Source organism: Anopheles aquasalis, chromosome 3, assembly GCF_943734665.1.
Source record: "Anopheles aquasalis chromosome 3, idAnoAquaMG_Q_19, whole genome shotgun sequence".
Lineage (NCBI taxonomy): Eukaryota > Metazoa > Arthropoda > Insecta > Diptera > Culicidae > Anopheles > Anopheles aquasalis.
The window spans coordinates 49,271,049-49,298,769 of NC_064878.1; the positions used below are offsets into that span (position 1 = coordinate 49,271,049).

The 27,721-nt window shown below is 48.9% G+C and overlaps 1 protein-coding gene across 3 annotated transcripts in view; it reads right to left on the minus strand.

Annotated features, from left to right (window-relative positions):
• LOC126574062 (cyclin-dependent kinase 14) overlaps positions 1-27,721 on the minus strand; it is a 103,662-nt gene that overhangs the window by 69,522 nt on the left and 6,419 nt on the right. Inside the window, exons 1-2 of one of the 3 annotated variants that reach the window (XM_050234001.1) lie at positions 10,541-10,878; positions 9,260-9,434 (exon numbers count right to left, since the gene is read on the minus strand). The exons of 1 other annotated variant lie outside the window; for it this stretch is intronic. In XM_050234001.1, the coding sequence (XP_050089958.1) occupies positions 9,260-9,290 (31 nt within the window). In that variant the 5' untranslated portion in view covers positions 9,291-9,434; positions 10,541-10,878. Of the gene's footprint in view, positions 1-9,259; positions 10,879-27,721 lie in introns of those variants that run through there. One more of the 3 variants, XM_050234000.1, reaches the window with a different exon arrangement.

The window sequence follows — 27,721 nt, forward strand, 5'->3', positions numbered from 1 at the left end:
GAGTGCGTGAACCGTTTTAGGGAAGGTAGAACGCCGTAAAACACGCCGTGACCGAGAGGTCACTCGCGACGACTGCACACTAATTGATGTAGTGGAAGTGCATGACCATCTCCTCGTTCGAGCGGCGGTTATCACAGTCAGCAGCCGCTTACTGAACGTAACGCAATCTGAAGGACACCCACCGCTCGTCTTCACAGCCCGGAAACCAGACGATTGTGCGCAATGAAGAGCGACAGAGGGGAAGCGTTATCGGTGGCAGTGTAGAGGTCGACGAAGCATTAGCAGCAGCAGCAGCAGCAGCAGCACTTCATAAACTTCAATCAACGGTACTAGCGCGCTCTATAAACATATCGCTAGCTCGCGCACTCGTCTACTGACGCTGGACCCGCATCGTCGCAGTGTTCTTGAACTTTCCACTCCACTCGGAGCTCTGAGGCACCCCACAGCACACACCACACGGAGTGTAGTCTAGGTCAAACCCACTTAATGACCCGCACAACCACGGCGCGCGCTCTCGATGCGAAGGCAAAGTCCATGTCTTTGCGTGGCCCACCAAACGTTCATCAACGCGAAGTGGCAAGTGATGATAAGTAACTTAGTCTTGACACTTTGCATCCTGTGCATCACTGGGCGAAGCCTCTGCTGGACAGCTTGGACCTTCTGGCTGATACCGTGCACGGTCTGGTGCTGGCTGCTTGGTGGTGGTATCAATCCCCAGTGGAACCATCTCGTCAATGAAGGAGGACGACGTTTGGCCTCGTTATCATTGCTTACTTTCTTGCGCTTTCTCTCTCTCTTTCTCCCTCTTTCTTTCTGGGAGTCCTCTAGGGATCCTAGGGGAACGATTAACGACATTTACTGCAACAGGACCCTCCGAGCTTGGCAGAATTGGCAGACTTATGCAACGAAGATCGCAACGGAGCATACACAGCAGTAAAGACAGTGAACCTTAAAAAAGTTATCCACTCGTCCATCCATCCGTCCACAGGCCACTTAATTGGTCCCTTGTGAGTGAGTGTGGCCAATGACGCCAGTCAACCGGCAATCGTGGAAACGCAGAGAAGCTTACTCATCATCCTTGCGCCGTCTTTTGCGTCCTCCGAGTGGCTGCTGTCCGGTCGGAATGTCGCCTCCGATGGTTAAGTGACTTTAATTAAACATGGTGGCGCATATTAGAACGAGCACTCTTGACGAAGCACTGCCGGCCAAGCACCGCTGGCGTGGTAGCATCCAGTGCAAATGATATCATCCATCCACAGCCAGAAGATCTTCTCCCGGGGAAGGGAATGATTGTTATCATCAAGAGCCGCATCGCTGATAGAATGTGATGGCGATTGTGAATGATTTTCGCTCACAAAATGGAAACCATTCCCACTCAGGCACCTCGAACAGCTACAGAACAATCAGACGGTGAGCGCGATTGTTGACGGGATGAGTAACGATACTGCAGTCATCAGGGGGCCCTTCGAAACACACAGACCGGCAGGCAGGCAGGCATTCCGTGCTTGGGGAATCGGGATAAAAACGTGATGACTAGACACGTTCTGGTAATTATGGAATGCACTCGCGAAAAAAAAGGGTTGGTAAAGGTCTTCTCGCAACTACTACTACGCAGGAGAGGGGTCAAGGTGCGGTCTCTGAGGTATAACCTGAGCAACGCACAAGCAATCACAGATAGTTCATCGTGAGTATATTATTTAATGATAACGAACTGTCAGAGCAAGGCTGTGTCACGCTAAGGCAAAAGATATTCTCGCTCACCCACGCCAAGGCCGCGACGTTACGTTGCCCTGTTAGATGACTCACGACGAGCTGCACGCGTGGCAAGCACTGCACACAGGCCCCATTTTGCAAATCACACAAGCAGCAAACACTTATCACGAGGGAACGGAACAAGAGCTGTCGAGTGGCGAAAAGGCGTAAAATACCTTTCGCTCTTTGATTAGATAGGCGGAAATGATTGCAGTATGCTTCGGACTCAGCGTGAACACGTCAGTGCCGTTGTGGGAAGGGGAGTTCGCCACCCACAATCCACAAATCTCTCGGACGCAGCACAATGGCATTTGTTCGGGCTTACCATCCGCGTTTCAAGGAAAGTGTTGTGAAAGCTGAGCAGACAGCTGGAGCCGTATCGAAAGATAAGACTCAATGGGATTGCTTAAGAGAGTAAGGAACGTCTATTGGACGGGTGCAAAAACTTTTGCATCTTTGTTGATCAATCAGAAAAACAGATACGAGTTTCAAGTCAATCCAGCGAATATGAACGTAGAAAACAATTAAAAAAAATGTGCAAAAGTGATGTCTCCGAGGAGAATGGAAATTGTATGTCGTAAGCATAACGTCTGAGTGCAAAAAGCTTCCAAAAGAATGCATAATAAGAAAGCGTTCATTATCGTCAACATAAACTTAGTCAGCTGAAGCATCGAAATGTTGGAACTGGTACCTCATGTTCTCAAAATCACAATAACCATAGAGGAATAGAGTTCATTAATCAAGTAGCTACGGAAACAGACAACCAGAGAGCAACATAAAACTAGCTCCACAATACAGTACACTAGAGATTGTCGTCTGAATCGCACTCCTCGCCCCAGTACCGACGCACCGGTAAAGGGGGGTGCTGCATGCACAGCCACTGGAACTGGAAACTGAAAGCGATCACAAAACCATCACCAACAACACTGGACAAACGGAACACATGCAGGACGGCTGATGATTCCCGAGTGACAAGTGAACCAGTAAAGTCTCCAAAAGTTCCTACAAGCAAGCCGTCGGGAGCGCGGCGGCCAAACGCAAAGTATGCTGCTATCGCACGTCTGTCCCAGCTTGCTAAGAACGCCCGATAGTGCACTACAACCTCGCGCGCGCGCGCGCGCGCGTAACAACATCCGACCCGATTAGCGTAGAATAATTGGCTTCAGACCACACCTGGGCAAGTGATAAGCCGCTCATCGCCACTCTACTATTGACGTTCGGGCACGATTTCACGCAATCTCACCGTTGTTTGGCTGATTAGAACGACGATGACCATCAGCGATTACATAACAAAGCATAACAAACGCCAACTACAACCAGCACTGGCCACATCTTCACTCCCTGACTACAGCCGTCAACTTGCCCATGAATTTCAATGTCCAAAACTGCAAAGAGACACGTTCTACACGCACCTACCAACCCGATAAGGAGACTCGCTTGTCCATGTTCTTTTAAACCCCCAAATGCACGGTTTGTGACCATTCCTTACGGTCCACGTACCGTGTGTCGCTCCTCCTATCAGCAACGTCCGCTGCGGACACTTTCATCCAAAGCGAACCCCATATATAAAACGGTTTGCAGGTTCTTGGCCAACCGACAGTGTGACAGTGCACCTTTCGTCAGTTGGTCCACCAGCGAGAGAGAGAGACAGAGCGAGAGCAAGAGAAATGGTGAACCGGAGCAGCATAATAAGTTGGCAAAGATCGCTCGTTTGTCTAGCGGCCGGACTGTTGCTATGTCACATCGATGGTTCCGCGGCGAACCCAACCAATCCGGTCTTCATACAGCGCGATCTGCCACCGGCACCACCGTATGCCTTCGGTTTCCAGGATGCCGACAGCTCGGAAGAGGTGACGATCGTGAAGCGCTCCGGGGGCCGAGGTGATTCCGTTCCGATCACCTACCTAACCACCACCCAAGCCGAACCAGTAGCGGTGACTGGCGACGATGGCGGTGACGACGAGCAGCAGGAAGAGCAGAAAACAACCAAAACAAAGACCACGGTGGCCACGGCAAGCACCAGCGCAGGACCGCGGGCCGTGAAGAAAGATTCTGCGGCGCCGGCAAAAGGCACGACGAGCAGTAGTGCTCCAGCAACGCCCTCCGGGACGACCTCGGCGGATGACCGGGCGCCCCGTCCCGAAGATATGCCACAACGGATCAAGCTGAACAACAATCTGTTCATTACGCGGCCCCAAAAACGGAACGTTTACGATACGTACACTGGGGAGGGCAGCGAGACGGGCCACAGTTGCAGCTGCGGCGGGTACATGCTGGTCGAGAAGAAGATCTACGCCTGCGAACCGAAGGAAACGGTCGTCCGGTTAATGAAGCGTTCCCCGAACCACGACGATTGCATTGCACAGGAAACACAGCACGTTGGTGTGGTCCAGATGCCGGACGATGGCCACGAGGAGAGCTTTCAGCTGGTGCCGTTGGAGGAAGATACGGTCTAAGCAGTTCTCTTCGAACATTCACGTCGCGAGAGAGAGAGAAAGTGAGACTGTTGCAGCAGATGTTTTAGTGGCTTATTATGTGATGATAACAACATAAACAAAAAAAAAGTGGAAACCAATCAGCATGTTTTTTGCCTTTTCCGGGGAGTAAAAGCACAAGTAAATTGTCGAAAGTGACCGACTGACCATCTGCTGGTAAGTTAAGTATAGGACAGTTTATCCGAAAGGCAGAATTATGCAACAGCAATACACAGGTGCACTAGCGCTTCTGCTTCTTTTCGGAGGGAATGGGGAAAGTGGGCCATCGATGGTATCTGACCGCGATCCAGCGAATCGTGACATACGTGTTCGCATGCACAAACAAGACCGAACGCGTAGATGGTTGATCATCATCTGAGCTCTAGAGGCGACTGGAAATGTAGATGCTGAGCCACATTATAAGTAAAATTGCAAATTTGAACTCCCTTCCATCCTTCTCCACCACAAGCTGCGAAAAGCCACGGGGACCCGAACCGCAGTTCAATTGACAGCTGCTGCTCCGTGGTTACGTCAGAATCGGACCCATGCGAAGCTGAAATTGCAGCGAACGAAGCAACCTCGTCGGTAGAACGCCCGCTTGGGCGCGCGTGATGGTTTCTAATCTGCGCTCGCTGACGTCGACAGCATGGAAAGAAGAGCTACATGAATAACGATGGATGATGATGGTGATGATGATGATGCTGCTGCTGCCAGTAGCCGCTCCGTTGCCAGAGTAATTGATCATGATTCGCATCTTTTGCTACCACCCAAACGAGGGGGGTAAGCCGTTGCGCGATGCTGCGATAACCGAAATGAGGTTCTTTTGGCACGAATCCGGTATTGTGCTGCCGGTGCTGCTACTGGCGCGCATAAAAGCCAACACCGGAGGGGCAAGCACAGCTATTTTTGGGCGAAAGTTATGCTCCCGATCTGGTGGCCGCTTGGATGCACGCGAAGCGAATGGAAAGTTAATCAAACTACCCCATTGGCCCACTAACTAAAGCGCACAGCCAGCCAGCCAGCAGAGGTGTTGTGCAGAGAAAGAGAGCGTTCATCATTGGCTCGTCCAAGATGAGGTTTGTCGATAAGTAGTTAGTGTGTCTTGTGCACGCGGAAGCTCTGTAAGCGAAGGCTAGTATGCGCGGAAATAGACAAAAGAGAGCCCCCGCCCGGTAGTGAACGTGGAACGTGTTCCCATTTTCATGCCTCGCTGGCTCAACAACGCACTCACCGCACGCTACGCAAATGTACAATCAATAGGATAAGGAAGCTGCTGCCTTGGTGCAATTTCGAGCGCCTTTCGACAACTGCCTTTGTGTGTACAGCTGTGCCCAAAGGTCCCATTGACCGGTTATTACTTCGCTCTTGGATGAAATGGAAAGTTTGGCAGTCACAGAAGCCGCGCGAAGAAGTTCTCGAGCATCACATCTCAGGTAACGCGGCAGCAGCAGTAACATCACAGCTGCTACAAACACAGACCGTGGTTCATTAACACGAGTTTGCAAGTAATTACGCCAGCGATGCGCATCCTGGGCTTGGGTGGCCGGTCGCCTCTTGCCACGCCAGGCAGATCGTCAATAGGTGGCTGCCCTCCCCCGGAGCTACATGCGGCCTGCACCATGATTAGCATTAATTAGCCGTTCAATTAGCAATGTTAGTGGAATTTGAGACGCATACAAGTGGCAGAGCGTGGGGAGAGGCGCGCAAAAGAAACCACCGTCCAGAAGAAAAAGCGAAGCGAAAAAACCACTGCGAACCGGACGGCTACATGATGCTCGAGAGTCGCGGTTTGAATTCGCGACTTGAGAGAAACAAAAAAAAATGACATGAACGAAGCACGCCCGATTGATGGGGTTTTTCCCATTACACAAATGAACGCAGTTATTGGTCTGCTATAGAGCGAGATGTGCAGCAGCAGCTGCTGCCGTGTACCACCACCATGTGCTCTTCCCATTTTTGATGTTTTTTTTTAATGCTGATCCGTCGTTTATCAGTTTCATTGTTTCAAAGGGTGAGAAGGGGTGGCAGGTTTTTTGTTATCTCTTCCGGAACGCGGCGGCGGCAGCTAATGAATGAACTCAGTGTGCAGGAATGCATAAACAGGGGATGGTGGCCCCCTGCTCAGCTGTTTAACGAGGAAATAAATGGTAAGCTGTGGCTAAATCATTTTGATGACACTCACTATCTGCATATTTTGACAATTTTTCTAACGTTTACTGTTCCTTGTTGCCAGCGCACAAAATGTTTATAATGATGGGAGCATACAGCTCCATGATGCTACATGATAGGACATCGTGCCAATTAGTTCAGTTAAACAAAAACATTTCAAAACTTAATGTTGTTAGAACACAAAATAATGTACGGGAGTTTGAACAAACACGCATATACATAGCAGCATGAATTCCCTAAAAAAAAAACCAAAAACTGATTGCTGGAATGACGCATGGTGGAATCGGAAAAAAACATAAATTGAAACATTCATCATGCATTGTCCGAACACGAACCAACCGGGCACACGATCACCCGGCGCAACTCAACCACAGCAAGAGACACAGCCACAAGCTGAGGAGAGAGAGACACAAAAACGGTGTCTTTCTTATTACTATGCTGATGAGCGCTAACCCATAAGGTTGAAGGTGTCTCCAGCGACTCCTAAAAGACCGTGCGCCCGTTTGTGTGAAGCGGCACACGAAACGAAGCTCAACCCTCGAGCTCTGCATCGGTCACATCTCTTAGCTTTGCTGCACACCGTCAACCCCCGATCGTAACGTGTGGACGTGAAAACGATTCCCATGCGCACACACCGCTCCATATGCCGGCTGGACAGACGACTGGCTGGCTGGCTGGCTGACTGGTTGGCTCGCTAAGGTGAGCAAGGTTGAGTTCAATGTTCAACGACCCCCGCGCCACTCCGGGGGCTGCAAAGAATTATGCAGAAGAAGATCATCATCGAATGGAAATGGTGAACGGTTGTTGGGAGTCACACCACCAACCAGTCAGCATAAGTTAGCACGATTTACAAGAGTTTAGAGCCCGGGTTGCCATGTACAAGTCTGTGTGTTTGCGCGTACGTGTTTCAGTTCTGGCCGGACCTGCTGCATGTGGTCGCTGCTTCATTTGGATGCAATTCTGCATCGGGGTTCTTGTCCCGGGTTTTGTCTGCACATGCCGTATGCTGTACGGTGCGGTGACTGGGTGCCAAGCACCCAAAGGAGCACAGAAAGAGTGAGAGAGGGCACAGACCCCAAACCAGCTGCACTGTTTGTCTCTGTATGCTGCCCCTCCCTAGGACTCTGACGCTTCTGTCTTTGCGTGTGGCTATTTCGCGGCGCTGCGAAAACCTGCGAAACCGTGCGCACCCGTCACGATACAATGGAAGAAGCATTATCTCGTTTAATCGATTGTACCCTCAACGGACCAACGAACCCGACCAACCGACGAACCGGGAAGGGAAGGCTGCGGTTTTTGACTTGCGAGATCTTGATTCCGTGCGACCGGTTATGAACCCGGAAGATGTGGCGCTACCCCACAGCGCAGCGATCGAGCAAGAAAATGGGAGACAGAGAAAAAAGAGAGGGAGAGGGCAATCCTCTTGTCGTCTATAGGCCTCCCAAATCGTCAGCCGATGGATGAGCTCGATTGCTTCCTGTTCGCGAACTTGAAGTGAACAGGTACAGGAGTCTGGTCCGGCGCTTGGTGCTGATGAATCAGCATAATTTCAATAGGGAATGCTATGGTGCATATGCTCAAAAACAAATGTGTTTAGAATGGTTTGCAGTGTGTAGTAATTCGTTCTGTTTTACTAGACAAATCAGCAGCATTAGTTGCGTCTGAAAGCCACTATCATTAGCGTATCTTTTAACACAGATGGCATTATATAAAGCATTAAAAACATTCAGCTTAACTTAAACCGCTACAAACGGTATTTTTTTACCTAAAAAACAAAACGTGTTGAAAAGTTTTATAGGTTCAATTTTGGAGATTTTCATCTCAAATGTTAGTAAAACATGCAGAATCTATAAGAGATGAGCAAACAGCAGTTTCTAGACGCTTCAGCTGTCCAATAAAGATCCCGTTGTATGCAGATATTACTACTCCATACAAACCATTTTCAAGATTGCATGAATAACAATTTGCATTGTATCCTTTTTCCACAAAGTATCTACACATCAAAGTACTCAGCATTTAAAAACATGCAGAACAAACATTCTTCTCACATGCATTTCAAAAAATACTTCAAAGATCGATAATGTTCTAATCCCGATCGTTATATGCTTTGTTTTTATAAACCAAACAAATATTGGGCCTAAACCGAATCAACTCCCAATTCCGGATAGATTGAGTCACAAAAAAAAATCCCTCCAAACATGGTACGGTAGCTATGTTTCTGCAGTAACAAAGCTACCCCCTGGTAGAGTACCGTGTAAACGCACATCACAGGCCAACCATTACATTGCACGCTGAACGGTTCACTTGCTATGACTAACGGCACCAAGTGAAGTGTGTGAGCGCTGTGCCCATGAACGACGTTGCATGACTCGAATGCAGTCCATTTGCACGGCCGATCAATTGCGACCCCCTACCCTATTCCTTTCCATACCATTACTGCACCCGGACTTAGGATGCTGGTAGCTGCGACTGCTGCTGCTGCCGGGCTATTGGTCCCCTCGCAGAGCAATCCGGCTGCGACTCGCCGGGAATCGTGAATAATTGAAACTTCATCGGCAGACAACTCCTGCGTCTGTATGCGTGTGTGTTAGGGGTGCTGCTGGTAGCATTAGGCCGTTAGCACAGCATAAGCAGCAGCCGGATATACAAATGAAAGACAAATTGTAAACAAATCCATCCGCGTCGTCTAATGCAAACGGTTCTCTAGTTGCAGCCCGGAATTCTGCTGCCTCTGCCTCGATGTGCGTCACGCGTAGAATGCGGACAAACAGGGATATCACTCCCCGGTCCGCCATCCAAATTTCCCAAAAATGAAAATCCCTTTGCCGGCTAGGATTGCTGGATCACGGACGCATGTCATTTACCTTCCTTTTTCGAGTCCTTCTTGATATACATAGGCGGCTCAATTCTGGCGGATTATGTTGACACAGGCACAGTCAGCCTGCGATGCGTTGGAGGTGGACGTGATGGTCGCTGGACGACAAGACAGGTTCTGCGCGCGGGAGGGAGTGAGCTGACTCCCAAGTTCGGTATTCGGTGCTACGAACGAGGAAAAAAACTTTCAAACTTTTCGTCACCTTTTACGCTACGCGGTACGCTACGACCGCCACTACCACACGCGTAGAGTGCCGGTTCGCTACCCCTCTTTCCCTCCCTTGGATTAATGCTCCGTGTCGCGAATCCTTCCACCCTCCTAAGCTGCGGGATCCGGCTCCGAAAAAAGGGACACACACCGGCGGGGGGTATTACGAAATCACGACGACGACGACGGGCCCTCGCTAGGGGGGTGGCTGTAACTGTGTGAGTGTAAGCTAACCAGGGGATCCCGATTCCGTTGTTATTCCAACCCCTTTTTCCTATTCGCTCGCTATCGAAGGGTTGCCGCCGCGCGTTTGGAGTTGTCGCCAGACCAGCCTTCTGCTGCTGCTGCTGCTGCTGCTGCTGCTGCTGCTGCTCCTGTTCCACGTCGCGCAGTTACCTTTTCCTGTGCTGTGCACGAACAAAACACAAGCTCACCAGCACCACCGCCAGCGCCCTGACGCCAACAATATCGTAACACCCGTAAAGGAGCAATAATTCAGCGACTTGTAACGCGCGTAACTCCCCCGGCAAACACGAATTGCGCTCTGTACCGTCGGTAGGGAATATGTTTTGCGATGCAATGCTCTAGCTTGCCACTTTTCACAGGAGGGCCATTTGGATGATGCTCCTTCCTTTTAGCTCAAACGGCACTGCATCAATATAGCGCTTTTTTTGCACTGTTACTCTCTTTTTCTCGCACACACCGTAAGAGTAGCACGACCCACGGCACCTTCCCTGTCGGTAACCAGGACAACGGGCAGCTGGTGGTGCCACGGTTATGCCTGCCTGGAATGCGAACACAGCACCGCAGGTGGGTAGCACTGGCGTCAGCGTACACTTTTCTACTTCTCCCACCACGAGCACCACCAGGCGTTAAAGCTGGAACACAACCTCCTGAAGCACAGCAAAAGCGATACTCTACTCTCACTTCGCAACGCACTGGAGCGTTGGGGCAAACCGACCGATGCGATGACCTCACTCGACGCCCTGGCCTAGAACTGTTGTGTGGACTACGAGAATCCGCGAGGTTTTGCGTTGCGTTGCGTTCGTCCGTACGCGCTCACCAGTCAGAAGAATTCACCAAACAGATGGCCAGCCAACAAGGAATGACGCCAGCAGCAGCGAGGGCTTCCAGGAAGCGAAGGCGATACTCTGCAGCATCCAGCGGCACAAAACTGCTCACCAGCTCCAGCACACAATGTGAGACGCGCGCGAATTACGTCAGGGGGAACGAGTCCTGAACGAAGACTATCCGGGGCCCTACTGTCGCTACACCACGGACGGCGAGGCGTTAGATACACACGTCCTAGATCCGAGGCGATGTTGAAACTCAGTAACCAGAGACTGGCGTGGGGGTGCTGCGTCCCGAATGGTGGCCGCGATGCTTATGATGTTTTTCTCGGAGTTGCCCACGTCGTCGTCCACCGACGCGACGATGATGACGGCGGAACACACCAACACACGGCCAATCGAACCACCCCTTTTCAGTGGTGGACCTGCGAGTTGAGTGGTTCGACGAAGCGAACGCGAGTACCGCTTCTTGGTAGAGAGCAACAGCAAGAGAGAGACTTTGCGAGTGTTTTTGAAAGTAAGAGTGTGCGTTCGATAATATGCGTGGTCGTCCGTTGTCATATGGCGCACCACCCCTGGCTCTAAGTAGAACAAAAACAATCTCTCACCTGTACACTACAGAGTCTGGAGCAAGTGAAGGAATAAAACACGATTTACTCAACACCGCCAGCTGCACTACACTTTGACCGAACGTTTGCGTACGAATGAATCAGACACTGAGACACAACTGGTGCAATTCGGTGTGCACTGTGCACTAGGATTTGGAGACACAGCTGAGAAAACAGTACAGCCGTGTCGTAGCAACCGTTGTGCTGTGCGCAGTCCAGTTTAAAATTTTGAAAAACCGTTAAACAAAAAAATCAAAATTAGATTATTGTTAAGGAATTCCAAACGTGCACAACAGTGATGTTGCAATCTGGTGCACACAACGTCCTTGCTGCTGTTGGCGCGAGCATTTGCTATTGCTCTTGCAATATCCATTGTTAGACCCCTGGCACAGCTGACACTTGCACAAACGTCCTGCGTTCGAATTCTCTCCTTCAAACTATCGATATCCCTTTACACCTTCTCATATCTCTCTACAGAGAGCGACCACAATATACTCTCTCTCTCTCAAAACACCTTCAAAAACCAACTCAACATTCTTCGGGGGGACATCGTTTGCTGCCTCCCACTGGGACACGATGGAGTATCTCGCCCACGCAGAAGCGCTGCTACCATGCTAACGCAATCGAATCCACCATCGAGATCGAAATTCAGAGAGCAGCTGGATGGTGAGTGGTCTCGCCGTATCGTATCACTCACTCTCGCACTGCGTTGTCTGTTCGAAACGCCAACCAGCCAGCACCAGCGACCGATGATGCGATGATGATGGTGGCGCAATGTTGTTACGTCTGCGGCGTGCGGCCCGTTTGCCGTTTGAATCAAGTGGGCCACACACAGCGAGCGAGAGAGGCGAGAACTCGGTATGAATCATCGCCTCTGACGGTCTGACGATGGCTCACGGATGAGCTAGGTGTGCTGTACGCAATGTACGACGAGATTCCCAGAGCGCGAACCCCACCGAGAGACAACACAGACAACATTCAGCCACCCCCAACACAGTACCAGGCCCGGCCAGACCGGGGACGACTCCGTACCGGTTGGCTGTCTGTGTATGTGTTGGTAGTGGTGTGATGGTGTCCTGTAGGGTTCGGTAGACCGAAAACCATATCCCAGCCACCCCGTTTTTTGTCGGTTGGGCGATGTTGGTTTAAGTGTCCTTAGGAGAAGGCGCGCGCGATAACCGATTTGATTTGACCGAGGGTTTGTATGTAGTGGAAAGGATGGAATGGACTGGATGTGTGTGTCTGGTGCGTCTACACTTGGCACAAAAGGGAGAGGACACCTGGTAATCGCAGTAAAAACAATTTCCCAAAGACTTTCGTCGATTTTTTTTTGCTGTTTGAAGAGAAGGAAGACAACATTCCCTAGACAAGGGGCGCACTTGCTTCAGGAGTAGTGCCATGCTTGCTTGCCTCTTCCCGATGTTCTACGCATAAAATACGCAAATAACAATACAAAGCCCGCTGCTCCGTGTGGGCGTCTGAAGCTTTCTTCTAGCAGCAGTCTTCCTTTCGACGAAAGACGGCGGCATCCGCTACCTGCTTCTTGTGCTGCTGCTGGTGCTGCTGTTGCTGCTGCAGTGCTCATCATAACTGATTTGAATGTGCATAAATTAGGAGGAGGACGAACGAACGGTTGATGAATTATGGAAAGTTGAAGGAACCTGCCGCAGAATAATAACCGAACCACCGCCCCCGTCAGCAGTCTCGTTTTACACTTGTATCCAAGCAGAAAATGGATGTCAAGATGTCGAGAGAGCGAGAGTGTTCGCGGTACGGTTTGGAGTGTGCGAAAACAGTGTACAAACAATGAAATCTATCTTCCTCCTGGAGCCATGGCGCGCTGGAGTCAGATTGTCGCGCGCCCCCTGCAACGATTGACAAGGATCTGAAAAGCGAGCCGGGAACGGAGGATTGGCACGCTTGCAATGCGATTCAGCAGAAGGAGAATCAGAGACAGAAACACACGCGCGCCGCCGTTCTCTGCTGGGAGTTATTGGAATTGACACACTTGCCGCCACCGTTTGCACCTCACCAGCTCCTTCTCTCTGGGCAGTGCAGCAGCAGCAGCAGCAGCTGCGTTGGGCATTCGCGAAAACATGACACATGTTTTTTCGCCGAACAAACGCACACCGACACACGAGAGGAACACCTCCGCGCACCCAAATCGACGCTGGCAGTTGGCAGTTTGGGTCGTATGCAATAAAAATAGACGGCCCGGGTTTAAAAATAAAACTAGACGACAAACCCCGCCATCAATCAGCGTTCATTAACTTCATTGGTGTTGAGATAAGTCGCGGCTAAAAACGGGGGGGAGCGCGAGGGATGAATGGAGCGAAGGGGTGTCATGGGCATTATCGTGGGACTATGCAAAAACCGAGCGTACGCGTACATCCGCTCGAAGCAGCGGATTTTATGCATCGCTGTGGTGTCATGGTGGCAGGAAGGAAGAAAGGAGTGGCTGCTTTGATTGAGAGCGTTGTTTGTCTCGTGCGCTGTCGTTGAACTACTTGATTTAATGAATACCGAATTCATGCCATTTGTGTCTTGGTGCTACACACGCCTCATGATCGAGTTGTTGGTGTTGAGCAATTTAGCATTGTCACCAGTTCACAATGAAGGCCCCATCCTCTGTCTCGGGTACCATAAATTGGAATGGCATTCGATGAAGCGGCCTGTTACAGTTTGTTGTTTTATTTTGCGAACCGCAAGACCTGGATTTATGAATTTGTTAAACCGTTAAACACGTCACTTGGTTATATGCGCGTACCAGCATTTACATACAGCAACAATAAACAACGAATAAAACATGTACAGACAACAGCAGCAGCACCACATGTTTGTACATTACATGCTGTGTACGATGGAACCGATGGATACATGATATACAACATCAATACGCTCCGTGCTGGCAGTGGTTTCGTTTCGCCACCAAAACAACATCAAAGCGTGCACAAACATCATCTGCTCTCCTCCTTCTCCTTTTGGGTGGATTTTTCGCGATCGACAATAAAGAAAGAAACAGCTCCACAACAACGCCGGGAACGAGTGAGAGACGACGATTATGTTACGCACCCAGCTCGCAAAATGTGGTTCTAATAGCGCGACCATCGCTACACATCATCGGAACTGTGTGGGCGAATGATGTGGCCTCAATTTAGGGTCTATAACTTTACCAAAGCGCCAACCACCGTGTGGTACCGTGGTGTGTATGAACCGCAAACACAACATGTGGTTCGAATCAATGCGAACGGTTGCTGCGCGCGGGCTATGCTCTGTTTTACATGATTGCGGATCATTTATCAGGGAACGGAGTGGAGATCAAACGGTGTCTTTTTTGTGGGCGAACTCGAAAGAAAACAAACTGATATGAAGGACTGTGCAAAGCGACTGCATTCATCATGAGGAATTAAAAAAAAGAATGTTTGTTGAAGATAGCGTACTATGTGGTATGGAGTTAGTTGGAGGAAGTCAAATACCTAAACTGCACTTAAAAATCATGAAACCTATTTGAATGATCTCAATATCGATGATCGTGCTGAACATCACGAGTACCGAGAAGAAGAAAAAAAACCAAACCAGCTTCTGATTCATTTACGAATAGACGATCTTACGACTTTGCAGACGACCAAACAATGCACTCGCACATTTATGAACGCTTTAAAGAAAGGTAATACGATCTGAACTAAAAGGTAGCGAGTGGTCAAAACATAAACTGAAAGAAATTTACATGTAACGCGGGTTAAAGGAAAAGCTGAAGCTTTCATCTTTAAACACTCATTCAGAAAGTGGTAAAAATTGCGTCAATGCAATTGCATTTGCATATGATGCCGATACTAACTTTTATAACCCTTTGTACAAACCTCGAGACGCCTATTGTTCCCTTGCAATTGTCTGTAGATCGCCTGTTCTGTCAAGAACATTAATACCAAGGATCTTCAATGCATTTGCTTTCAATACTGTGAATGTACTCCTCTGTTCGGAACAGAAACGTCGAGAAGCACAATGTAAAAGACAAACATACGTTCGCAAATAGATGGATTCGTCAAATATTTAAAATATCTTGCCCATTTGGATGACTCATCCATACACGGCACAAAAAGGGAAACACCATTACATCTCGCAGACGCACACCTTACAATAACTTGTCATAAAACATAAGAAAGCACATACATTCTTTAAATGATAAAATAAGTCCTGAAAACCCTCGTACCTCCATTCCGCCACACGCCAACCAAACTGCGAGCCAATGTCCTATGTCGAGTGTGTCTCGACACTTCACCGTCTGCCGGTGTGCTAGCTGTTTGCATATTAAATTGCCATGACCTCCTCGCTTCCCACCACCATCCCACCACTTTGGTCCCTCTCCTTTTCCCAATTGAATGGCGATCATCTTCAAGGGCTCACCGTATCGGATCGGACCACATTCGAGACCCAACTCCCAACAGACCCCCTTAGTCGCAACGCCGTTAGGTGCTGTGGTCCCAGTGCTACGAATGCTTTCCACGAGTGATTCAAACGCACGCACCTACCCAACTTGCACCCTGCCGGTTTGTGGCGAGTGTTTGTAACCCAATTTGCATCACTTAACTGGACCAGACAAGGGGCCCTGTAAGTGTGAGTTTTTGCAGTTCCCAGCGGGATTCAATGGCCGTGAAATGCAAAAAGTCTGTCGCACAAAAAAGGTAATGTTTTATTTTTAAACAATTGTTACACGTAACGGTACCGTGGGGTATTGGATAAAATTGAAGAAATAAAATAAGAATTCTTTTACGCCAAATAGTATCTGGAAGTGGCATTTCTCGTACTTACAGTGTAAAGGCGTCAACAACACACTCACTGCCGTGACACACGTGGCCCAACGTCCTGTCGCCAGAGTTTAAGGAATAAAATATCCAATCAACGAAGCCAAGAAACGAATCGCTAAACAGATGCAACCTGGCCACCTATCCTATGACAACTTCATCCGGTATCTCCCTCACAGGCAAGCAGAGCTGAGCTGACTGTCTGTCTGGCTGGCTGGTATCGTCTGCCAATGAATGTTGATCAGAGTTCAGGGCGTGTGTCGACGAGAAGAGAGTGGCCGGCCGGCCGGCCGGTCGCGTCGCGCTCCAACACACATTTGCATGCGACATACTGCATATTTACCATTTCCGTTTGAAATGAAACGCGTGAACCCCATCTGCAGCAACAACGCCACCATCGCGACGATCGATTGGCATTCGCGCGCGATTGAACTCCGTGACGGCACTCTTCTTCTTCCCACACGGCTAAGCGCATCGATCGGAAATCCATTTGCGTAAATATCTCATAGCCTGGCCCCCGGGCTGGTCCCACTAGAGGTTTGGGGACTGTGGGAGGGGCCGAAGCAGGGCAAACCTTGGGGCCACCGTTTTTGCGACGAAAGATTTGCCAAAAAGGCCGCCTTCCATTCCATTGATCAGCGCCGATGATGATGATGTGCGCTGCTTCGGCTTCAGGCGTCAATAAAGAGACGCACATGTTTGCTTGAAGGCCGAGGTTCTGCCGAGGGAATTTCAAGGATCTGTCGGTCACACCCAAGTCCAGCCATAGCCAAGAATCGGTCGGTCACCGTCATGTGCAGCCACTATTGGCAGTCGAGTGAGCGTGTGAGTAGAAGGAAGGAAAACAAAGTGTCACCGATTTCGTCTTCCGGATGATCCTCTCGCTGTGCAGTAATGGTGTCCCAAGAAGTGCACACGTATGCATGATGATTTCTCCACTTCAAACACCCTCCATCTGGAGGAGAGGTGAAAATGAAATCACCTTCGGATCGGAACGCTTCTCCCTTTCACCGGATGGCAGCAGAAGTGCCGTTGATTGAAATCGTTTTCCGTGCACGTTTTGTCATTGCCATTTTGAAGAGCTAGGATGGTGGGTATTAATATTGTTTGCGTTGCAAATGGAAGCTACTTTACTGGGAAAAGATAGCAAAAAAAAGACGAAAGATAGTGACTTGATTGTGTAATGGAGAACTATTGAATCCATCAATATATTTGAATCCACAACATTTAATCAATGGGAGTAGTATAGATCGGCGTTCGATCGCCAATAATATAAAAGTCGATTTTCCTGTTTTCAGGAATCGTGTTTAGGAGGAAAATAATCAATTTTTCCATTTTTGTAATCATTTCACAATGCAAAACATAATGATTTTGAATATTTTCCTATTAAAATATGAGCTACAGGCACCAAAAACATAAAATAGCGAAGGAAAGACACATTTACAGTGTCGGTTCCATTCAAGAGAAGCCAAAAAGAAACCCTTCCTAGTACGGCAGCATCTTTTCAAAACAAGTAAATCCATCTTCCATAGATCCGCGGCATCCCAACGACGCGCACCCGGGCTCTCATCAACGCTGCACCACACGCTGCGGTTGCGATAATAAATACCGCGGAAGATACAGAACTGTTTATTATTAATCACAGCGGCAGACACCTTCAAAACAACCTCAACGGCTTCACGAAGGGGAAGGGGAAGTCGCCCCGAGGTCTCGCCATGTGCTGCTGCATATAAGTAGAGAGACATGCTCCATCCTCCCTTCCTGCGTCTTGGCATACGATCAACAAACCGACGAGCGGCCGTGTGAACCGTGTCTCGGTTCAATGGAGACATACAGTATCCTGCAATCTTCTCAGCTGCGCTGTGCTGTGCTGCGTCGTCTAGGGCACCGAAAAGGTGTAAATGAATCCAATTAGCAGCATGTCTCCAATAATTAAACCACCAGCGGAACATCATAATGGATACTCGGTGTTCTCAGAATTGAAGGGATGTTACAAGGTAGCTTCGAACGACGCAGAAAGACGACAGAAGCTTTCACGTGTGACAAATAATTTTGCCTTGTCCATTCCGTGGCTCTCGGAATGTATAGTCAATCAGCGATATGACATTCAGCACCACCACCACTCTGGTTCCACCTGAAAAGTGCATGATTAGTAGGAGAGGCGTTGTGCAACATTGTAGAGTCTTGCGAATAGAAAAGTTGCCAATAGCCCAACACAATGCACGCCCAAACGAGGTGCACCCAACCCTTCACCCATTTCAGTTGCTCGCGCAAAAGGAAAATCAACCGAGCATAGAACAAGCTGCTGGGTCGTGGTTGCGGTCACCCAGCCCAGCTCAGCTGGTGTCAGCACATCGTTTATTGAACCATTTTCTCTCCCCCCTCGAGGGAGCTAGTGGCGGGTCACGTAGATGAAAACGTGATGCAACCCCAACCCTCTCTCGGTGGTGAAATGGAACCTTGTCGCGCACGTGATCCCAAAAGGATCGAAGGAACGCCTGAACGAACGTCTGCTGCGCTCCACGCTTGTTCGATCTTCAATACAATATTGTTGTAAGAAGCCACGAGCCTCGTTGTTGTTGGTTGTTTGGCGACGAAGGTGAATTGAAAATATTCTTGAAAAATTTGACACGGCACGACACGAGAGAGAGAGCTCCTATTACTTCCCCTAGCGCTCTACCTTGTGTCGCAGACGGTTGACATTGAAATAATTATAATGTTGCGGCCTGTCTCCCGTATGGCAACCACGCTCTATTTGCATGTTTTCGATGTCGTGCTGGAGTCGAGCATCGCATTTTCAATGTTTTCCACCGCCGTGCATTCGCAAACAAGCACGCTATGTGCACAATGTAAACGACGGCGATGACGACGATGACGGGAAGTGAGAAAATGGAAAATTAAAGAACAACAAACTTGTGTCCCGCGAGCAATAGGAATGCTGATTGGCTGATTGCGAATGAAAGGCATTCCGTGAGAATTAGGATAAAAGCTGTTAATCAGAGCTTCAGGTGCTTGGTGATCATCAAAATGATGTATAAACTTTGTTATCAACTGACACAGAATTCAAAAGGGGTCATATAACATTTTTACAGCCCCCTCCTCCAGCGGTGAAGGTGAAGAAGCTTATAGAAAGCTTCATTTTGCCACCTCATAAAAATCCTTTTGGCCAAGCCAAGTGCCAAGGATCCAAAAGGCTCTCGCTGCCTTTCCCCGTGAAAGCGATATAATTTTCTCCTTGAACAGCTGGCCACCATTTGCGAGCGATCCCTTTTATTAGATTTCAAACGAACCGCTTTTTTTCCTCTTCTTTTCCTACGGTATCATAATGTACGGCGCGAGTTACACATTGGCCCGCGTTTTTCCATTGCATCGAGAGCTATCCAAAGCCCAAGAAAGAAGAAAAAAAAGGGGCAATTCCTAGCCACTCTAGTCTAGCGCAGCAGCTCGACACTCGAGAAATAAATTCAATCTCCTTTTTTTGCTGCCCTTCTTCAACTCCACACCAGTCCAGGCCAGTCTCCAGGCAGGCCAAGGGCCAGACGACCGAGCATAAATGATGATGTCCGGAGATGAGTAACGACTGTGCCGAGGCACGGGGCTCAAGACAGCGATGAGTGACCGTTACCCCGAGTAACAAACTTCCTTAGCAAGGGTTTTTGGACGTCTTTTCGAAAAATATATTTCACAAAAGAGGAACCTCTTATACTGCGAACAGAAGGATTGCTGTTCCATTCGTTCGTCCACGATCTTGCTCTGGGAACGGCACCATGAATCGTGATATGTTCTTCGCGCAAAAGCCATACAACGTAGCCCCTCTGGCAGCCTAATCCACCGGAGGATTTCGTAATTTCGTGGGATTTTTGATAGATACTTCAGGGCCTCAGCGAGGCTTTCACGAAACATTCCGTGAATCATGATGTCCAGACCGTACCGTACCCCGTTGACCATTCTTTTGGCCTTTCTTTTTTTTTTGGAGGGATAGTTGAGCAAGGACTGAACACACCATTTTCACATTCCACTTTCGCCATGTCCCCAAAGGTTCGTTAAAATAATTTAGTTACCTTCTGCACCGTGGCCAGCTCCGCTTTCGCTCTTCGAATGCTCGAGAATCGAAACGAATGGCGCCACCATCCGTTGGCCACCGGAATTGGTCAAACAAACGGTTTTACAATGAAGGCAAATATGCTTTACCCCAGCGTGTATAGTGCCGCAGGTGCCTCAGGACATGCTAATCGCCCCGAGAGCCATCCGAGGACACAGCGCTAACCATTTTGGCCAATACACAAAAAAAAATGATTCTTCGATTCAAAAATCGTGGAGGGTGCTGGCGCAATGGGCGTTACATTTTTCGCTAGAATGGGAGAAGCCATTTACATTGATCATTGTATTCATGTGATTACAAAATTTCCATAAAATATTCATCCCGGACTCCCGGAAAAGCCCGGAAGCTACTCAAACACTAAAACCCGCCCCCCCAAAGACAGTGTGCGCGCGACGCGACCACCACCGAATTGATGATGAGGGTTCTCTCAAAACGCCAAATGCCGGACACACAATGCCCCCCGGGGATGGGCGGGTAAGCCCTGCACAAAATCCTTCTCTCTTCTCGAGAGTAACCGTCAGGGCGACAAGGGACCGCTGCGCTGTCGCAGCTCCGCCCTCCCTGGGGGCAAATGAAGTGCTAAATTAAATGCTTCGTTACGACTCGCTCGCTGGAATACGAACCGGCAGCAATCATCACTACGCCTGCCACCTGCCAGCACTTTGAGACTTTTCGAAACAATACCAACTGCCGCAACCTCTCGATACTGGTGCCCCGGCCTAACGTGTATGGATTGAAAAGTAGCCAAAATAAATCATTTCTAATCTCCGTGACGCGTGAAAAAGCGAGAATGTTTTACCTCCATCATCCCAGCGCCCATCAAGATCGCGGCTCGCACAAAATGGCACATTTCCATCCATGAGCGGAGAGTAAACGTTTAATGAGCGCTGGGCCGTGTATCGCCGCAGCATCGCGTCATTCGCGCCGGGTCTCTCAAAATGATGAGCCCGTCTTCTAAGTCGAATAGCTTCATTTCCCTGGCTAATGTGCCATCATCCCCGAAGATGTATGCTTTTGTCGGGTGTTGGGTACACGCGTTGAGAAAGTTTTTGGGAAGTCAACCGTCGATCCATTCCGTACAACCACACGCACGGGCACACACACCTGTCACGCATCCGTCAGAACCAATTCTCGAGCAAAAAAGGGTTAGCGGCGAAAGTGAGACCAGGACCGTTTATGTCTGGGGTGCGCGTGGTGACTGCGGAGCTGGCGGAGAGGATGATGAATAAAGGTCTAGACCTGATGACGACAAGCGAGCTACAACATTAGGGGACGCTCGGGATCGTTCGCTCGATGATGCCTTTCTAATCAGACATCAGAGGCTGACATAACCTTTAAGAAGCGTGCTAGCGGTGCATAAATTATCTTCATTTCCCGGAGGAGATGATACTAATTTCGATCAACCGCGACAGCGACACAGGATCCAGCGCCAAAGCCGCGCCGGTGCCGTGGTGAAGCTCTTTACTTACGTACGATCGATGGTATGGAACGTTAAATGGTTTACGGTGGCGACAGGTTGTAGCTTGAAGAAATGTTTTATATGGCGTGGCCCTTACCTGTAAGAGAATCAGAAAAGCGATACGTTAGTAAACGCATATTTTAGTACTATGTAGAAAAAAAAGAGGAGAATCATTTAAATAACTTAGAGTATTTATCTATTAATTAGATAATTAGATAATTTATTACCGTTCTGCAATCGGGCTGTCATTCTAAACTGCTAGAGCACCGTTGCTAGAGCGTCGTTAATATTTCAGGTGTGTGCTAAAGAGGCAAAATTTAAATAATCACAGCTATTTGCTAAAAAAAATCGCAGAGATTTAATATTTCGTAGTGTAATTTTCACACTGAAAGTCATAACATCGAAGTATTTCTTCTAAAAGAAATCAATTTCTATAGCAATTTTTGCCACAGTACATTAAATTAGAACGTGGTTGACAGCACATCTAGCAACTTACACAGATTTAAAGGTTGCCGAAAGAAGCCCGAAAGCCCTAAAAGCCATCGAAATCCACTTGATGATATAATCCAGGACAAAGGCACAAGTCTTCTGACCCGTGAAAACATTGTCCAATCTCGTTAGTCCGCACCGATAGTCCACGCCAGCCAGCAGCGTGCAATTCGTAAGACCAGTGTGTTCACTATTTGCATGGTGCGAAAAAGAAAAGCGAAGAAACTCTTGCATCACTCGCAGCCGAGGATAGCGGCCGCAGCAGCTGTGCGCCAGTAGCCAGCAACGCGAAAACGACGACAATATAATTGGGCAAATGAACATGCTATCCGGGGCAACGAAGAATCCTTTGCACTGACAGTAGCAGCAGCAGCAGCAGCAGCAGGAGCAGCAGCAGGAGCAGTGGCCCAATTTCGATGCACCACTTCGAAGCCATAAAACAACATTCCACCACCCCCGAGAGGCGAAGAGCGAAATCCCCAAAAACACAAGCTATGGGGCGGTCCTGCTGCTTCGGTATCGTCGTCGTTGTCGTTGTCGTCTTGTTTGCCGGCTCACAGTACACGGGTGCGCACTGGAGCAGTATAGAGCGATTGTGACAGATGCATTTTCTGCCGCTTTGCGACATCAAACATAATTTTGCATCCGAACGAGCGTCCGAAATTGTGGGGGCTGTCGAGTAGTGCCGCATCCTTCAGTGGAGTGGAAACAGAATTGCAGAGAGTTCGTGGGTCTATAGTCTATGAGGTCGAGATTTTAAAAAGGCTAACAATTTCAAGCAGTTTCGTTTTAACTATAATAAAGCTATGCCATTGATTCATAAGATACTTCAAAGGACTCAACAATAACGATAAAGCAAAGGAGACCATAACTAGCATTAAATAGATTCCATTTTCTCTGAAGTTTCCAAAGAGTTATTAAGGCTTAAGCCAAGTTATAAGGCGTCCTACTGAATTTAAATATACTGAGGAGCATCATACGGACTAACTCTCATTTATTTTAGGTTGAAAGACAAACTTTCCGCCATCGAATGCACAAAATGGTCCAATGATTTATCCTAGAATGAACTCCCCTTTCAATGCAACATGTCTGTTGTTCTGTCCTGGCTATGCTGGCACAGCTCGACGGCAGGCCAAACTAATTGACAAGTCGAGGCCAAATGCCCATGTGCGACATTTTGTGTGACACTTTTCCCCCATTCCTTCCAGAGCTCCGCACACACAATTAACATCTCTGTCCCAACTCTCCACCGGCGCAACATATTTTCGGCGGAAGCACGGCAAAAACAAACACAAATTGTTCACTGTCATAACAAAACGATTCTCGACCTCGAGCTCCACCCGAGCAGCATGATGATTGGTGAACGCTGGAGACCACACCATATGTTGCCGGAAAATCTTCTCCCCACCGCAGGCGCAGGAGAATGTGACAAAAATGTTCTCGCACCCCTCCTCTTTTGCTGATCTTCAGTGGAAGGCCATGCGCTCTGAGGTTTCCAACCTTTTTCCAGCCGAACAAAACTGTCCTGTGCCGGTTAAGATCGCTAGCTAGGCTCGCGCGAGATGACATTGGACAGCCTATGATGATTTAGGCGGAAAAGGTATGATGTGTTGAAACGTGGAGAATGAACTAATGTTTCAAAAATAAACACCAATCTGCCGGTCGTTGGTGCGTGAGCCAAGCACCAGCTCTTGTTTGATTTATGAGGTTCACAGCTAGCCGGGAGAAATGCGGCACTCTTCGGCTTTCTCTCTCTCTCTCGCTTCTGTTCTTTTCAGCGATTATTTCCAACCAACCAACCATCGGGACATCGTAAACCAGCGGCATCGTAAATAAAGATCATCGAATTTGGCGAGAACTCGTCATCCACTGCGCCACATGATGAGTAGTATGAAGTCTTCTTCTAATCTGGCACCTTCCAAACAGGGACAGGTAATAAAGTCTTCATTTGATGACTCTTTTTAATGAAGTTTCACGATGAAAAAGAATTCCTAAATCTGACAATTTAATGTAACACACAAAAAGAGCCTGAAATGAATTATCCTTTACGTCACAACCAACCCAAGCATACGCCTTAACAGCCAACGAGGAGAGCCACTCTTTGGCGATAAATTTATAAACAGAATTCATTTCAATAAGCATACTTAACGCCAGCCCACGGTCGATTCCTGGCTGGCTAATGGAACCGATTTCTTCCAACACAACCCCCAGGTTTTCCAACTCCAACAAAACCACCACCGGTGTGACGTCAAGCGCAAGACGAAAAGCTCTTTCCGATCCGCCGGCCGGTAAAAAGCCCAACAGCTCTCATCCCTAAGCTAAGCCCCGGCACTCCGCTCCACTCCACTCCCGTTGCTTCTCAAATTCGTCGAGTAAAAAATAAACCGAAAACCGAATTTCATCCCATTTAATGCCCAAAAAGGCCAGATCTAATTTTAGCCAACTTCTTCACCCCCAAAAACGGTGGCTAGCTGCTAACTATTGCATGTGTTTTACATTCTTGCAGCGACGACGGAGGGGCCGCATTAAACTTTCGTCGGCCCCAAACCAACTCACTCATTCGAGAAACTCCGAAAAACACACACAAGGAGACGAAGGACGAAGAAAGATGGTGGTCGATAGGCGCAGGGCGATGGTTGTGGCTCGTTAGCTCGAAGCTACGTTAGCTGCCCCCAAAGACAACAATGCCTTATGTGTTTAAGCAGCTGAAAAACGGGAAAAGTTGGTCCTCCTAACATCCTCCTAGCCGGAGGTCATGGGTTTTTTTTCGGTTTTTAGACGGGAGTATGCTGCCCACTCACTCACGCTCGAGCTTTCCAATTTTCCATCGAAAAAAGCTGATCCTTTCACTCACCTTTTACCGATTAAGCTCCCTCGCTCACTCTCTTCGAAGCGAATGAAAGAGTCTAGGAGGGGGGGGGGGGGAATCTGTGGCAAAAATCCATTTTGGAACTTCATCAGAACAGTGAAATTGCTTTTATGCACCCAGTGACGATCATTGGTGAGGTATGCGAAGGATAATGGACTGGATAATGGAGGCGCACCAAATGAAAGGCTCTACATACCTCTGGAAGAATCGAATCGAAAAAACTGTTACCGTTGAAGTGATAAAAATATGTTCCATAAACTGAAAGTAATACCTTCAATGTCAACGCTCCGTTCAAAGCCTAGAGGACCACGCGCACTGGCCACAAATGAGTAAATGCACTGCATTATTAGCGCATCAATTAGAAGTTGCACTTTGTCAACGTCGTGTAATATTTGTAATCCCCTGCTGTACGGCCTCAAAACCCTCTACGTCCCCAGAATACTGCACAGGTTGCAGCACGTGCATAAGACCGCTCGAGACCGGCACCATAGAGGCACATTATTGTGTGCTTCACCCATTTACACACTCAAGCGAACGTGAGCTGCAAAGCAGTAGCAGCAAAGACAAGATTGACGGAGCAATAATGGAAGAACATCTGTAGCGTCCAGATGGCAGGCAGGTAATTTGTGACAGAAGATGTTACGTCGCCCCACAAGTCCGCTGTACCGAGTATGACAAACGAATGGCAATCAGTCAGTAGCTGGGCCCGGTACCCAATAGCCGGTAGTTGGCAGAAAACTAATGAGCAGCAGCAGCAGCAGCAGCAGGAATAGCACTCGATCCGATATGGTTCAACTGATTTGCTCAGCAAATTTGGTGGCCTGTCGGTAATACCATTGGAGGAGCGCGAGGTTCATTGTCCACTGGAGTCCTCCACAAATGGCCACACACAGATTGTCAATCCATGTACGGGAGTGAGATGATGATACAACGCTTATACGGTGACACACATCTTGTCACATCTGACACAGATACTGCGCGAACGCGTAGTCCGCAATGATCTTAGAATGATGACAATCTTCAAAAAGTCCATTACCAGGTCCGAGAGATGCAAATTGCGATCAAATTTTAACCAATCGATGGTGAAGCCGTTCCCGTTGACTCCGAGCACCAAACCCAATCACTTCTCGCCTGCATTCTCGTGAATTATCAGCAGCAGCGACAATTTAGAAGCGAGAGGCAAGGAGGACATCATAGCCAGCCTTTGCCAGCGTCAGCGCTTAAATCTGGAAGTTCATTTCACGCTTCAAATGGGCAACTGGAGCACCGCGTACATCCACCACGAATTGTTCCTCCTCCTACCCCTCCTTCTAATCGTATGACAAACTTCAACCACCACTGCGCTCCAACAATCCACAGCACAGCTGGAGGAAACTGATTATTACGCTTCGATGCCCGGTGATGCTCGCTCGCTCGCTCTTCTCGTTTCTGCCCCAAAAAGAGCCCCCGATTTGATGACGATTAATTTGCAAATTTGCGGTTGTTCCGGTCGGCGCTCTTTCGAATGTCACCTCCTCCCCACCGCTGAGACGGAGAGGGGGCGACCCTCAGTTGTTGAAGAAAACGGTTCACACCTTAACGACGACGATTCCGATGCCTTCTTTCGTTGGGGGAAAAGGCGATGAGAAGTGTCGGTTAGGAGGCCGGCGGGGTGGTTCCGGTGTCGGTTCGTTTCATCCGGTCAGTCTTCTCGCTGGAGAGCGGACTGATCCGCGAGTCTGCGTGTCCGCGAATTCGGTATTCGTGACCTAGCACTCACCAGCAGGTTCTGGCCATCTGGCAGGCCGCTCGCGCATGTGACCGCGTGAAAAACGTGAGGTGCCAAATGATTTTGGTTCCGATTTTTATTTTGCGCTCCAGCAGATCCAGAGGTCGGTCCCGGGGAACCAATTCACAAACCATTCGCGTCATTCCGTGGATCACGTGGTACGTGGTTCCAATCCGTCGGTGGTTTATTATTAGGCACGCGTGGTATGGTTTTTTTTCCGCGGCCATTGCTGTAAAGTGGTTGTGCGCTACTGGAGCGACTTACAGCCTCTTAGACACACCTTTCTCCTCCACGCACAATCCACGTTCGCTCGTTTCATTAATTAAAAAAGGATCACTTATCTCGCGAGCCTCACCTCATCGTGCGATGTGTTTGCGATTAAATAAAATTAAATCCCAGTCACGTGGTCGCGTGATTAATGGGATGAGAAGATGGTGGCTGCTACCGATGCTCATCGTGCGAAGAGGCTGCTCTTTCTTGCTCTCGTTGTTACTCGCCTCTTTTGAGATGCACGCTCCCCACTGCGGAGTACCGGCGGGGGGGACAAAAATAAACGATCCGTTAAGCCGCTCCCGTACAGCCGTGGGACCGTTAAAAAGTGCGAACCAGACAGCGTCGTGGTGGACGAAAACCTTCGGACATTGCTCCTATAAATACTGTCACACAAGACGTGGCTGCTTCCGCCGATGGTTCCTTTCTCTCTCTCTCTCTTTCGGGCACTTTGGAACGCACCACGGAACGGCGGCGGCCGTGCCGTTTCCGTTGCAAAATCTCACCGAATCGTCACCACGGGCACGGAAAATCCGAATTTTCCATCACCACAGCACCAACCACGACGCAATTGTGTGTGGTTCTATGTTTGGAATGGGTCGCACCCGGGCCACACCAAATGCCACACATTCCGTGGAGTTAATCTTGCGTGGCTAACACCCTTCCGCTGCGCTACTGTTGCATTCACTGTGTAATGTTATGAAACCGGCGAAAGTGCATTCAAAACAGTGACTTTTCTGGCGCAGAAATGCGGTCTGTCGATCGATCGGTCAAGCCCACGACCACGGGGAGTATCGTAAACATCAT